The sequence below is a fragment of the Hippopotamus amphibius genome, chromosome 16, assembly GCF_030028045.1.
Source record: "Hippopotamus amphibius kiboko isolate mHipAmp2 chromosome 16, mHipAmp2.hap2, whole genome shotgun sequence".
Classification (NCBI taxonomy): domain Eukaryota; kingdom Metazoa; phylum Chordata; class Mammalia; order Artiodactyla; family Hippopotamidae; genus Hippopotamus; species Hippopotamus amphibius.
The window spans coordinates 50,932,713-50,947,315 of record NC_080201.1 but is presented as its reverse complement, the minus strand read 5'-3'; the positions used below and the strand labels follow the sequence as shown (position 1 = coordinate 50,947,315).

The 14,603-nt window shown below is 45.9% G+C and overlaps 2 protein-coding genes across 2 annotated transcripts; both read left to right on the top strand.

Annotated features, from left to right (window-relative positions):
- Positions 1–4,949: 4,949 nt before the first annotated feature.
- LOC130838276 (EP300-interacting inhibitor of differentiation 2-like) lies at positions 4,950–5,558 on the top strand. Its single transcript, XM_057711131.1, has one exon. It carries the CDS (start codon positions 4,950–4,952, stop codon positions 5,556–5,558), a length of 609 nt encoding a protein of 202 aa, XP_057567114.1.
- Positions 5,559–13,091: 7,533 nt separating this feature from the next.
- LOC130837973 (EP300-interacting inhibitor of differentiation 2-like) lies at positions 13,092–13,700 on the top strand. The gene has a single exon (XM_057710701.1). The coding sequence runs from the start codon at positions 13,092–13,094 to the stop codon at positions 13,698–13,700; it is 609 nt and encodes a 202-aa protein (XP_057566684.1).
- The last annotated feature ends 903 nt before the right edge of the window (positions 13,701–14,603 follow it).

Below are 14,603 nucleotides of genomic sequence, written 5' to 3'. Positions count from 1 at the left end.
TTGTTTTTCTTATTCTTTTTTTCCCGATCTTTATTGGAGTGTAGTAACTTTACAATGTTGTGCCAGTTTCCACTGTACAACAAAGTGAATCAGCTGTATTTATACATATATCCCCCATCCCCTCCCTCTTGAGCCTCCCTCCCACCCTCCCTATCCCACACCTCTAGGTCATCATCAATCATCGAGTTGATCTCCTAATTATTCTTAAAATGTATACCCAAAAGCTTTTGTCCCATTTATCTCTATTTCATCATGAAAATATGAAAATATTAACATACCGACTTAATTTTCCTGTTGATAAGTTTTATAACAGAAATACCGTAAACCTAGGTACAACTGATGTTGGGGGACCTTGGCCTGCAGTGGCTCGAAAGCAGGATTTTGGTTCCCGGCCAGAGATTGAAGTCAGGCCGAGGCAGTGAGAGTGCTGAATTCTAGCCACTAGACCAGTGGCCAGTGACGAGGCCCTGGCCCATACAGCTTTGCAGAAAATGAATGTCCACACAGAAATGGAAAGTTGTAAAACAAGTGAAGTGTTTATTAGGAGGAAAAAGAGTAGGTGTGGGTAGACACACGGGCGGGCTCAGAGACAGAGTCCCGCCCTCATGGTAGTTTGAATCAGTTATATGGGGTACAACTTAAACTTACACAATGTTACATGTCAATTTCCTCTCAATAAAGCTGGGATGCGGGGACATACCTTTCCTCTAGACTTCTTGCTATTTTCAGATCAGGCTGCTGCAGGACCATGCCCACAAGCTTCCTAGAAACCCTCTTCTGTAGCTGGGAAGCTCGTCTACACACTGCCTCACATGTTTGACCCTTTAACAAAAGGTCATAAAGCACACCTTTAATCTGATTTATACTCACAGGCTGTTTTTGACATTGACAATCTTTTGTGGTTGGAGAGACTGGATGTGAGAAGACCCTTTCTTTCCCAACCTAGCAAGTCATAGTCCCTCTATGTTTCCTCTCCATTCTTCTGGAAAGTCAGCCAATTCCTCCTATAGGTCAACCTTTTTTGCTACACCTTATCATACTCATTGGTGAGTAATCCGCATTATGCCTGGGTATCTCCTTAGGCAAATACTTTCTATGTCTGTTTCTAGTTCTATTTCTGGGTAATCACAGGGGACAGCCTGCCTATTGTTTCACTACATCATAACATGAGTTATCATATTTTCTGTTCTGATAACATTTCCTCACTGTTTTCCCTACGTCTTTTAGTTTTCCTTAGGGCACTACCCAACTCCTGATACCAATTTCTGGAGCAGTTATCTATTGCTACAATAACGTTGCATGGCAAATCACATCAAGCATTTATTTAGTCTATGAGCCTAAAAGTCAACTGCTAGCTCAGCTGGGGACTGACTGATCTTCCCCCCCCGAGCCAACCAGAGGTTGAACCCGCACCCCAGCAATGAAAGCACCGGGTCCTACCCACAAGACCGCCAGGGAATTCCCAGGACTGACTGATCTTGAATGCCTTGTCTCAGACCACTCTCTTCAGTCCCAAATTGCCTTCCACCATCCAGCAAACTGCTCCACAGTTGTTCCCATGGTTGAGACAAGAGTCTAAGAGAGAACGGAAGCACGAAATGCCTCTCGAGGCCCAGTCTCAAAGCAGATACACTATCATTTCTGCCACATCCTATTGGTCAAAGCAAGGCACAAGGCCAGCTCAGATTCAAGGGATGGAGGAAAAGAAGCTACCTCTTGATGGGAAGAGCTGCAAACTCATATTACAAAGGGTGTAGAAACAGAGAGGATGGAGAATTGGAATGAATCTAGCACAGTAGCAGTCTTGGGAAAAGAGACAAGGCTTGTAACATCATGTTTAGCCCTCACGGCAGCATTAAATATCTCGGGAGAGAGAGGCAAATCTGTACCTACCTGTATCTACCATTAAGCCAGCTCAAGCCCATCGAGAGAGCAGATGTAAGGCCTAGGATACTCAGGGGTAATAAAGAGGCAAGAATGACATCATGATTCCCCCAATTCTCTTAAGCCAGGTGCAGATTCTGAGTTGTGGTTTCATCCCATAGCCATAAAATTACTGATTTAGGTCAACATGGGTATGCATCCTTTAAAGGACATCTTCGTTCACAGTAAGGACAAATTTCCCACCAGTGCTATTTATTACAGGCTTTGGCAGCCTTTGGGAGAAGCAGATTCCGTCCCTTTCCTTACAAAACTCTTCACCTCCTCTTTTCTTTCATCTTTATTGGAGTTTAATTGCTTTACAGTGTTGGGTTACTTTTTGCTGTACAACAAAGTGAATCAGCTATATGTATACATATATCCCCACATTCCCTCCCTCTTGAGCTTCCCTCCCACCATCTCCATCCCACCCTTCTCGGTTGTCACAAAGCATGGAGCTGATCTCCCTGTGCTATGCGGCAGCTTCCCAGTAGCTATCTGTATTACATTTGGTAGTGCATACATGTCAGTGCTATGCTCTCACTACGTCCCAGCCTCCCATTCCCCACCCTCCATGTCCTCAAGTCCGTTCTCTACACCTGTCTCTCTGTTCCTGCCCTGCCACTAGATTCATCAATACCATTTGTCTAGATTCCATATTCATCTCCTCTTTTAAAATGTTAAGTGTATGACCATGGGTTTAAATTCTCTATGTTTTCCCGTAAAAATATACCAGCGTGGAGCCCCTGATATCAGCTCCCTTAATTGTTGAGTCTGCAGCATGACTGAAACAGTCCTCCGATGATTCTGAAATGCTGGCAGTGAGTCAGAGACAAAGATGCTGCAGCCGCTACACAGGAACAGTCTTGGGAGCAATAGCTAACCTGGAAGCTGTCTCAAATTTTTCCTTTCGTCTCCCCACATGAGCACTTCTGTTTAATACACCATAATTTTGTTTAGAGCTATTCCTGTCTCTGGATAATGGGAGGGTCAAAAGGCAGGATGATATCTGCCTCCAGAGGATTACACCAAATTACTACAATTTCTAGTTCCCCTTCGCTTCATGTAAGTTATTACAGAAGCCTAGGAATTCTATTAAATATTTGTGATTTCCCAGGCAGGCTCAGGGTTGGAGCAATGGACCTTTGGTCTCCAAACTAGCCTGGGCGCTGCCTTAAAGGAGCCACACAGTGATTGCAAAGATGCTGGGGGGAAGCTGTGTTTGAAGCAGCAGGAAGGCTGGATGTTGTGTTTTATACATGTGGTACTTGGACCAGGAAAACAAAAATGCAACCTCATGATCCGTACATGACCTAATGCCTAGCTCCTCCTGACAGGGCAGAGAACAATGAGTCACTGGAGTTATTTGCTGATGCCCATGAATCATGGCATCACGATGGGGGTCATCACCAGCAAAATCAAGGGTGGAATTTCCTTACATGATGTTTCTCACGTTAATTAGAATAAGTAAAAAGTAACTAGACAGTCACTATTTAAATGAATGTTGTAATATTATGGGACACATGCAAATAATGGTAATGAACATGGATCTATCAAGAAAACGAACTATTTATAACCACAATGAAAACCATAGGTGAATCTCATAAAAATAATGTGCAAAAGAAAGCAGACACAAGAGTATGTAAAATTCAAAAAAGCAAGCAAAATTAAACTACAGTATCAGGAATGTACCCCTAGGTAGTAAAACAGAAAGAAAAGCAAGGAGGACTTCCCCGGTGCTGCAGTGGTTAAGCATCTGCCTGCTAATGCAGGGGACAGGGGTTCGATCCCTAGTGGTGGAAGAGCCCACACATAGCAGAGCAACTAAAGCCACACACCACAACTACTGAGCACACAAGTCACAATTACTGAAGCCCAGACACACAGAGCCGGTGCTCCACAACAAGAGAAGCCACCACAATGAGAAGCCAGTACATAGCAATGAAGACTAGCCCCTGCTCTCTGCAACTAGGGAAAAAAATGCCTAAGCAGAGACCCGACTACCCAACGCAGCCAAAACAAGCAAACAAACAAACAAACAAACCAAAAAAAAAAAAAAACAAAAACAAAAAACCCCAAAACAAGCAAGGAAATGATTAGTGTACATATCAGTATAGTGATTACCTCAGGGTAGAAAGGAGACTGTAGTGAGAAGCGGGGGGATTCTGGGATGATAGAAATATGCAATTCCTGGACAGGAGTCGTGGTTACATGGACGTTCACTTTGTCATAAATCAGTCAGCTGTATATTTATATTTTGTGTACATTTTCCTGCATGTTACATTGTACAAAAACGATTTAGAGAAAAATAGATGCCCAGGGGAATTCCTTCGGGGTCCAGTGGCTGGGACTGCCCGCTTCCACTGCAGGGGGCACGGGTTGCATCCCTAGTCCGGGAACCAGCATCCCACAAGGGGGCAGGGCGCACCAAATAAATAAATAAATGTCGAAGAATAGCCAAAGCCATTTTAAAATAACACAGGAATGTTATTATAAAGCTTTAGTAGTTAAGAGAATTTTAAGAAAATACACAAATAATAAATGGAAAAGAACAAAGGACCCCACCCTACCCCCAAAGTAACCCATGAACCTAGATTATCTTGGTATATAATAGAGGTGGCATTATAATCACTGGAGAACAAGAAACTTAGGGAGAGGCATCCTAGGATGTCATCTTGGGAAAGCCAACCGGAAGCGACCTTGTGCGACTTTGCTTGGACACATTCAACTGGTGGAAATGCAACACACGGCTCGGCTCCGCCCTCAGACAATCTGGGGAAAGTTTCAGGTGTGCCGGCACTTCCCGCCGCTAGGTGGCACCTGGAAGCTCGCAGGCGCGCGGGGAGGACGCATGCGCCGTGCTCTTACGTTGAGCCGCGGCCCCTTTGGTCCTGCACGTGGGTTTCCACACGCAGCGTGGACCCGCGTGCACAGCGCTGACGCACGCGCATTTCCGTGCACACCACTAATCGCGCCGTACCGGTTTGCCAGGTTTTGTGAGGGCGGCCGAGCTGACCCCGCGGTCCGAGATGTCCGAGCTGCCCGCAGACAGCAGTGTCCCGCCGGCGGGCGCGGCGAATGACCACGGCGACGTCCCGCAGGCGGAGGTAGGCGGCGGGCGGCGGGCGGCGGCCCCGGCGCAGCCTGTGGAGGCCAGCGACCGTGCGACGGCGGCGGCCAGGGAAGGTCCGATGGCGGCACCTCGGGAAGGTCCAGTGGCGGCGGCCAGGGAAGCCCGCGTGGCAGCGGTCGCCAGAGTGTTGGCGGAGCCCGCGGAGGGAGAGGGTGCTGAGGCCAGACCCCGGCCCAGGCCCGGCAACGGCCCAGGCCTGGCTTTCGTGCCGAATCTCCTCCTCCCTCAGCATTTTGAGGCCATGAGAGTTTACCAGCAGGGCGTGCGCCGCTTCCTGGAGCACTTCGCGCTTGCTCCTGGCCGAATTCCGGAGCTGGAAGGACGGCGCAGGGGGTTTGTGGAACCCTGGGGAGCAAGGGAGGCGGCGTTTGATGCGGAATATCGGCGGGATCCTCAGAGGATGGATGCTGATATGTTAACATTGAGTATAACTCTGACTGCGTCTGCAGTTATCAACCCTCTGATACGAGAACTTGGTTGTGATAAGTGTACCAGTAGAGAATAGTTTCGTGAAGAAAGTACTTCAAGAAGAACCTCTGCGTTGGAGACAGCCTTGTCGCAATCCTGTAACCTGATTTGAAGAAGTCCGAGTATGTGAGAATAAGTGAAGGCACAGTTCGGGGGACAAAAGAAGAAGACTGTGGGGCTTGGGGGTCCAGGTCACCCCCACCTTTAAATGCTTTATTTTTCTTCCTTGTTCATACAACGGAATAAACTCCTGTGTATCCAGCATGCAGTTAAAACAATACCTTTGTGTTTTGTTTTCTTCTCTGTCTTAAAAGTTTTGCGATAACTGACATATTGGTTTAGGTGTTCAATATAATACTTTGGAAATTGCATATATTACAAAATGACCACTGTACCAAGTCTAGTTCATATCCATCACCATACCCAGGTATACATTTTTTTCTTGGGATGACAATTTTAAAGATGTTCTCATAGCAACTGTCAAATATACAATATATTCTTATCAACTATAGTCTCCATGCTGTACATTCTATCCCCCAGGGCTTATTTTATACCTGGAAGTTTGGACCTTTTGACCACCTTCAGCCATTGCGCCTCCTACCCCACTCACCACCTCTGGCAACCACCAATCTACTCTCTAGAAATACTTTTGTTGTTCAATTTCAGAAGTAATCTACGCTTACTCCTGAAAAAGTGTTTTATATTACAGCTGTATAAAACACACCTCCTGCCTGTGGGCTTACACTCCAGCCATTGAGCACAGGGTAGTGTGTTCCTGTGTCTGCAAACCTGTACTCACTTAGAGGCTGGCTAGAAGGCAGGTTACGCAGACAAGACCACCCTGTCCATGCGTTCTGCAGCTGCTCCTATCCTGGTTGATGGCTATGCCTTGGGGCCTCCTTAGGTCAGCATCTGCAGCTTTACGGCTTTCCTGTTTATAGTCGCATAGGCTTAGATGTTCAGACAATTTTTCACCTTCTCTTTTTTCATCCAGCTTTAGTGTCTAAGCATTGCTTCCTATCACTCACGTATATACTGTTATTATTGAAGGGTTATTGTACCTTCCTCCAGAAATTAGACAGGAGGTCCCTGATCAAACTGAATTTTGCAAAGAACAACGAAGTGAGACATCATTTTTACAGCCAATTTCGGGGATTAGCCAGCAGGAGCCAAGGCCGCTGCATTCACTATGGTCTCTTTGGGAAACATTCATTCCATGGTAATCAAGCTGGACACGTTTTTGTTTAGTAGATATTCTTAGAGCAGTTTTAGGTTTACAGATAACTGAGCAGATGGCACAAAGTTCCCATGTATCCTTCACCCGCCCCCTAAAAGTTTCTCCTGTTATTTTACATTGCATTAGTGGGGTACACTTGTTATGACACTATTTACTCACTTAACCAAAGTGACAGTAGAAGATTTTGAAGGCAAATGCAGAACATTGCAACAGATTTCTTAAGAGGTGAAGAAACTTTGCAATCTGTTCTCAAAAGCATCACTATTTCAAGAAACCTTTGTCCTTTTACCACTCTGGTAAACCAAAAGAAAACCAAATTCTAGTTTTGCACCATTTCACCTTTACGATTAACATACATTTATTTAATTAAATTTCATGTACTCTTAGTCTTGACTGAGGCCGAAGATAGATGGGCCCCACACTGAACAGCTGGAGTTTGTCCCCTGTGGACGGGCACTCCAAGACAAAGATAATAGCAGGAGGGAGGAGAAGCTGAACCCTTCCCAGATGAGAGAGAAAGAGACCATCTCTTTCTCATTATCAAGGTCAAGGAGACCTTGCCGACTACACGTGTGCAGAAAGGCTCCTCAGAGGTCAAAAGGGAGGAGGTGTTACCTACAGTAAGTGATGCCATCTGACCCACAGGCCTCTTGGCTAGAGTCCATCTTGGCTAAAAGACCCCCCAACACACAGGGGAGCCTCCTGAGATAAACCAAATATGGACTCAGAACCAGGCAAATCAAGATGATCGGCCAAAGGAAACCCAGAAGAAATGCCCCATGTAAGTGATTCAAACTACCTTGAGTGTGAGATTCTCTCTCTCAGTCTGCCAGTGTGAGTCTATTCACATGTACCCTTTTTCCTCCTAATACACACGTTTCACTCCTTTTTGTCTCTTTGGGGGAATTCCTGCTTCAAGCCGCTGCAGGCCGAGGCCACCCGAAATCATGACCTTGCATGAAACTCTTCTCAGGGTCCCATTTTTAAAATTAATTTCTAGAAATATATGCCATTTCATATACAAATTTTCAGTATAACCAAAATATATTTATCAGTAGTCCCAAACATTGTCTCTCTATATAAGAGATCAAATGTAGGTAAACATAGATTCTTTAGCAACTAATGGTTCAGTATGATGTAGACATTCAATGAATTTCCATAATGTAACTTATCTTAGGCATTTCCCTGACGGTCCGGTGGTTAGGACTCCATACTTCATGGCAAGGGCCACGGTTTGATCCCTGGTCAGGGGAGTAAGATCTTGCAAGCTGGGCAGTGCAGCCAAAAATTTTCTTAAAGTTTTAAATTAAAAAAAAAAACAGAAATTTTCAAGATACTAAAATTCTGGACTGTTTTTAAGTAGACTTACCATAAAACCTAATTATTGTTTTTCTTATTCTTTTTTTCCCGATCTTTATTGGAGTGTAGTAACTTTACAATGTTGTGCCAGTTTCCACTGTACAACAAAGTGAATCAGCTGTATTTATACATATATCCCCCATCCCCTCCCTCTTGAGCCTCCCTCCCACCCTCCCTATCCCACACCTCTAGGTCATCATCAATCATCGAGTTGATCTCCTAATTATTCTTAAAATGTATACCCAAAAGCTTTTGTCCCATTTATCTCTATTTCATCATGAAAATATGAAAATATTAACATACCGACTTAATTTTCCTGTTGATAAGTTTTATAACAGAAATACCGTAAACCTAGGTACAACTGATGTTGGGGGACCTTGGCCTGCAGTGGCTCGAAAGCAGGATTTTGGTTCCCGGCCAGAGATTGAAGTCAGGCCGAGGCAGTGAGAGTGCTGAATTCTAGCCACTAGACCAGTGGCCAGTGACGAGGCCCTGGCCCATACAGCTTTGCAGAAAATGAATGTCCACACAGAAATGGAAAGTTGTAAAACAAGTGAAGTGTTTATTAGGAGGAAAAAGAGTAGGTGTGGGTAGACACACGGGCGGGCTCAGAGACAGAGTCCCGCCCTCATGGTAGTTTGAATCAGTTATATGGGGTACAACTTAAACTTACACAATGTTACATGTCAATTTCCTCTCAATAAAGCTGGGATGCGGGGACATACCTTTCCTCTAGACTTCTTGCTATTTTCAGATCAGGCTGCTGCAGGACCATGCCCACAAGCTTCCTAGAAACCCTCTTCTGTAGCTGGGAAGCTCGTCTACACACTGCCTCACATGTTTGACCCTTTAACAAAAGGTCATAAAGCACACCTTTAATCTGATTTATACTCACAGGCTGTTTTTGACATTGACAATCTTTTGTGGTTGGAGAGACTGGATGTGAGAAGACCCTTTCTTTCCCAACCTAGCAAGTCATAGTCCCTCTATGTTTCCTCTCCATTCTTCTGGAAAGTCAGCCAATTCCTCCTATAGGTCAACCTTTTTTGCTACACCTTATCATACTCATTGGTGAGTAATCCGCATTATGCCTGGGTATCTCCTTAGGCAAATACTTTCTATGTCTGTTTCTAGTTCTATTTCTGGGTAATCACAGGGGACAGCCTGCCTATTGTTTCACTACATCATAACATGAGTTATCATATTTTCTGTTCTGATAACATTTCCTCACTGTTTTCCCTACGTCTTTTAGTTTTCCTTAGGGCACTACCCAACTCCTGATACCAATTTCTGGAGCAGTTATCTATTGCTACAATAACGTTGCATGGCAAATCACATCAAGCATTTATTTAGTCTATGAGCCTAAAAGTCAACTGCTAGCTCAGCTGGGGACTGACTGATCTTCCCCCCCCGAGCCAACCAGAGGTTGAACCCGCACCCCAGCAATGAAAGCACCGGGTCCTACCCACAAGACCGCCAGGGAATTCCCAGGACTGACTGATCTTGAATGCCTTGTCTCAGACCACTCTCTTCAGTCCCAAATTGCCTTCCACCATCCAGCAAACTGCTCCACAGTTGTTCCCATGGTTGAGACAAGAGTCTAAGAGAGAACGGAAGCACGAAATGCCTCTCGAGGCCCAGTCTCAAAGCAGATACACTATCATTTCTGCCACATCCTATTGGTCAAAGCAAGGCACAAGGCCAGCTCAGATTCAAGGGATGGAGGAAAAGAAGCTACCTCTTGATGGGAAGAGCTGCAAACTCATATTACAAAGGGTGTAGAAACAGAGAGGATGGAGAATTGGAATGAATCTAGCACAGTAGCAGTCTTGGGAAAAGAGACAAGGCTTGTAACATCATGTTTAGCCCTCACGGCAGCATTAAATATCTCGGGAGAGAGAGGCAAATCTGTACCTACCTGTATCTACCATTAAGCCAGCTCAAGCCCATCGAGAGAGCAGATGTAAGGCCTAGGATACTCAGGGGTAATAAAGAGGCAAGAATGACATCATGATTCCCCCAATTCTCTTAAGCCAGGTGCAGATTCTGAGTTGTGGTTTCATCCCATAGCCATAAAATTACTGATTTAGGTCAACATGGGTATGCATCCTTTAAAGGACATCTTCGTTCACAGTAAGGACAAATTTCCCACCAGTGCTATTTATTACAGGCTTTGGCAGCCTTTGGGAGAAGCAGATTCCGTCCCTTTCCTTACAAAACTCTTCACCTCCTCTTTTCTTTCATCTTTATTGGAGTTTAATTGCTTTACAGTGTTGGGTTACTTTTTGCTGTACAACAAAGTGAATCAGCTATATGTATACATATATCCCCACATTCCCTCCCTCTTGAGCTTCCCTCCCACCATCTCCATCCCACCCTTCTCGGTTGTCACAAAGCATGGAGCTCATCTCCCTGTGCTATGCGGCAGCTTCCCAGTAGCTATCTGTATTACATTTGGTAGTGCATACATGTCAGTGCTATGCTCTCACTACGTCCCAGCCTCCCATTCCCCACCCTCCATGTCCTCAAGTCCGTTCTCTACACCTGTCTCTCTGTTCCTGCCCTGCCACTAGATTCATCAATACCATTTGTCTAGATTCCATATTCATCTCCTCTCTTAAAATGTTAAGTGTATGACCATGGGTTTAAATTCTCTATGTTTTCCCGTAAAAATATACCAGCGTGGAGCCCCTGATATCAGCTCCCTTAATTGTTGAGTCTGCAGCATGACTGAAACTGTCCTCCGATGATTCTGAAATGCTGGCAGTGAGTCAGAGACAAAGATGCTGCAGCCGCTACACAGGAACAGTCTTGGGAGCAATAGCTAACCTGGAAGCTGTCTCAAATTTTTCCTTTCGTCTCCCCACATGAGCACTTCTGTTTAATACACCATAATTTTGTTTAGAGCTATTCCTGTCTCTGGATAATGGGAGGGTCAAAAGGCAGGATGATATCTGCCTCCAGAGGATTACACCAAATTACTACAATTTCTAGTTCCCCTTCGCTTCATGTAAGTTATTACAGAAGCCTAGGAATTCTATTAAATATTTGTGATTTCCCAGGCAGGCTCAGGGTTGGAGCAATGGACCTTTGGTCTCCAAACTAGCCTGGGCGCTGCCTTAAAGGAGCCACACAGTGATTGCAAAGATGCTGGGGGGAAGCTGTGTTTGAAGCAGCAGGAAGGCTGGATGTTGTGTTTTATACATGTGGTACTTGGACCAGGAAAACAAAAATGCAACCTCATGATCCGTACATGACCTAATGCCTAGCTCCTCCTGACAGGGCAGAGAACAATGAGTCACTGGAGTTATTTGCTGATGCCCATGAATCATGGCATCACGATGGGGGTCATCACCAGCAAAATCAAGGGTGGAATTTCCTTACATGATGTTTCTCACGTTAATTAGAATAAGTAAAAAGTAACTAGACAGTCACTATTTAAATGAATGTTGTAATATTATGGGACACATGCAAATAATGGTAATGAACATGGATCTATCAAGAAAACGAACTATTTATAACCACAATGAAAACCATAGGTGAATCTCATAAAAATAATGTGCAAAAGAAAGCAGACACAAGAGTATGTAAAATTCAAAAAAGCAAGCAAAATTAAACTACAGTATCAGGAATGTACCCCTAGGTAGTAAAACAGAAAGAAAAGCAAGGAGGACTTCCCCGGTGCTGCAGTGGTTAAGCATCTGCCTGCTAATGCAGGGGACAGGGGTTCGATCCCTAGTGGTGGAAGAGCCCACACATAGCAGAGCAACTAAAGCCACACACCACAACTACTGAGCACACAAGTCACAATTACTGAAGCCCAGACACACAGAGCCGGTGCTCCACAACAAGAGAAGCCACCACAATGAGAAGCCAGTACATAGCAATGAAGACTAGCCCCTGCTCTCTGCAACTAGGGAAAAAAATGCCTAAGCAGAGACCCGACTACCCAACGCAGCCAAAACAAGCAAACAAACAAACAAACAAACCAAAAAAAAAAAAAAACAAAAACAAAAAACCCCAAAACAAGCAAGGAAATGATTAGTGTACATATCAGTATAGTGATTACCTCAGGGTAGAAAGGAGACTGTAGTGAGAAGCGGGGGGATTCTGGGATGATAGAAATATGCAATTCCTGGACAGGAGTCGTGGTTACATGGACGTTCACTTTGTCATAAATCAGTCAGCTGTATATTTATATTTTGTGTACATTTTCCTGCATGTTACATTGTACAAAAACGATTTAGAGAAAAATAGATGCCCAGGGGAATTCCTTCGGGGTCCAGTGGCTGGGACTGCCCGCTTCCACTGCAGGGGGCACGGGTTGCATCCCTAGTCCGGGAACCAGCATCCCACAAGGGGGCAGGGCGCACCAAATAAATAAATAAATGTCGAAGAATAGCCAAAGCCATTTTAAAATAACACAGGAATGTTATTATAAAGCTTTAGTAGTTAAGAGAATTTTAAGAAAATACACAAATAATAAATGGAAAAGAACAAAGGACCCCACCCTACCCCCAAAGTAACCCATGAACCTAGATTATCTTGGTATATAATAGAGGTGGCATTATAATCACTGGAGAACAAGAAACTTAGGGAGAGGCATCCTAGGATGTCATCTTGGGAAAGCCAACCGGAAGCGACCTTGTGCGACTTTGCTTGGACACATTCAACTGGTGGAAATGCAACACACGGCTCGGCTCCGCCCTCAGACAATCTGGGGAAAGTTTCAGGTGTGCCGGCACTTCCCGCCGCTAGGTGGCACCTGGAAGCTCGCAGGCGCGCGGGGAGGACGCATGCGCCGTGCTCTTACGTTGAGCCGCGGCCCCTTTGGTCCTGCACGTGGGTTTCCACACGCAGCGTGGACCCGCGTGCACAGCGCTGACGCACGCGCATTTCCGTGCACACCACTAATCGCGCCGTACCGGTTTGCCAGGTTTTGTGAGGGCGGCCGAGCTGACCCCGCGGTCCGAGATGTCCGAGCTGCCCGCAGACAGCAGTGTCCCGCCGGCGGGCGCGGCGAATGACCACGGCGACGTCCCGCAGGCGGAGGTAGGCGGCGGGCGGCGGGCGGCGGCCCCGGCGCAGCCTGTGGAGGCCAGCGACCGTGCGACGGCGGCGGCCAGGGAAGGTCCGATGGCGGCACCTCGGGAAGGTCCAGTGGCGGCGGCCAGGGAAGCCCGCGTGGCAGCGGTCGCCAGAGTGTTGGCGGAGCCCGCGGAGGGAGAGGGTGCTGAGGCCAGACCCCGGCCCAGGCCCGGCAACGGCCCAGGCCTGGCTTTCGTGCCGAATCTCCTCCTCCCTCAGCATTTTGAGGCCATGAGAGTTTACCAGCAGGGCGTGCGCCGCTTCCTGGAGCACTTCGCGCTTGCTCCTGGCCGAATTCCGGAGCTGGAAGGACGGCGCAGGGGGTTTGTGGAACCCTGGGGAGCAAGGGAGGCGGCGTTTGATGCGGAATATCGGCGGGATCCTCAGAGGATGGATGCTGATATGTTAACATTGAGTATAACTCTGACTGCGTCTGCAGTTATCAACCCTCTGATACGAGAACTTGGTTGTGATAAGTGTACCAGTAGAGAATAGTTTCGTGAAGAAAGTACTTCAAGAAGAACCTCTGCGTTGGAGACAGCCTTGTCGCAATCCTGTAACCTGATTTGAAGAAGTCCGAGTATGTGAGAATAAGTGAAGGCACAGTTCGGGGGACAAAAGAAGAAGACTGTGGGGCTTGGGGGTCCAGGTCACCCCCACCTTTAAATGCTTTATTTTTCTTCCTTGTTCATACAACGGAATAAACTCCTGTGTATCCAGCATGCAGTTAAAACAATACCTTTGTGTTTTGTTTTCTTCTCTGTCTTAAAAGTTTTGCGATAACTGACATATTGGTTTAGGTGTTCAATATAATACTTTGGAAATTGCATATATTACAAAATGACCACTGTACCAAGTCTAGTTCATATCCATCACCATACCCAGGTATACATTTTTTTCTTGGGATGACAATTTTAAAGATGTTCTCATAGCAACTGTCAAATATACAATATATTCTTATCAACTATAGTCTCCATGCTGTACATTCTATCCCCCAGGGCTTATTTTATACCTGGAAGTTTGGACCTTTTGACCACCTTCAGCCATTGCGCCTCCTACCCCACTCACCACCTCTGGCAACCACCAATCTACTCTCTAGAAATACTTTTGTTGTTCAATTTCAGAAGTAATCTACGCTTACTCCTGAAAAAGTGTTTTATATTACAGCTGTATAAAACACACCTCCTGCCTGTGGGCTTACACTCCAGCCATTGAGCACAGGGTAGTGTGTTCCTGTGTCTGCAAACCTGTACTCACTTAGAGGCTGGCTAGAAGGCAGGTTACGCAGACAAGACCACCCTGTCCATGCGTTCTGCAGCTGCTCCTATCCTGGTTGATGGCTATGCCTTGGGGCCTCCTTAGGTCAGCATCTGCAGCTTTACGGCTTTCCTGTTTATA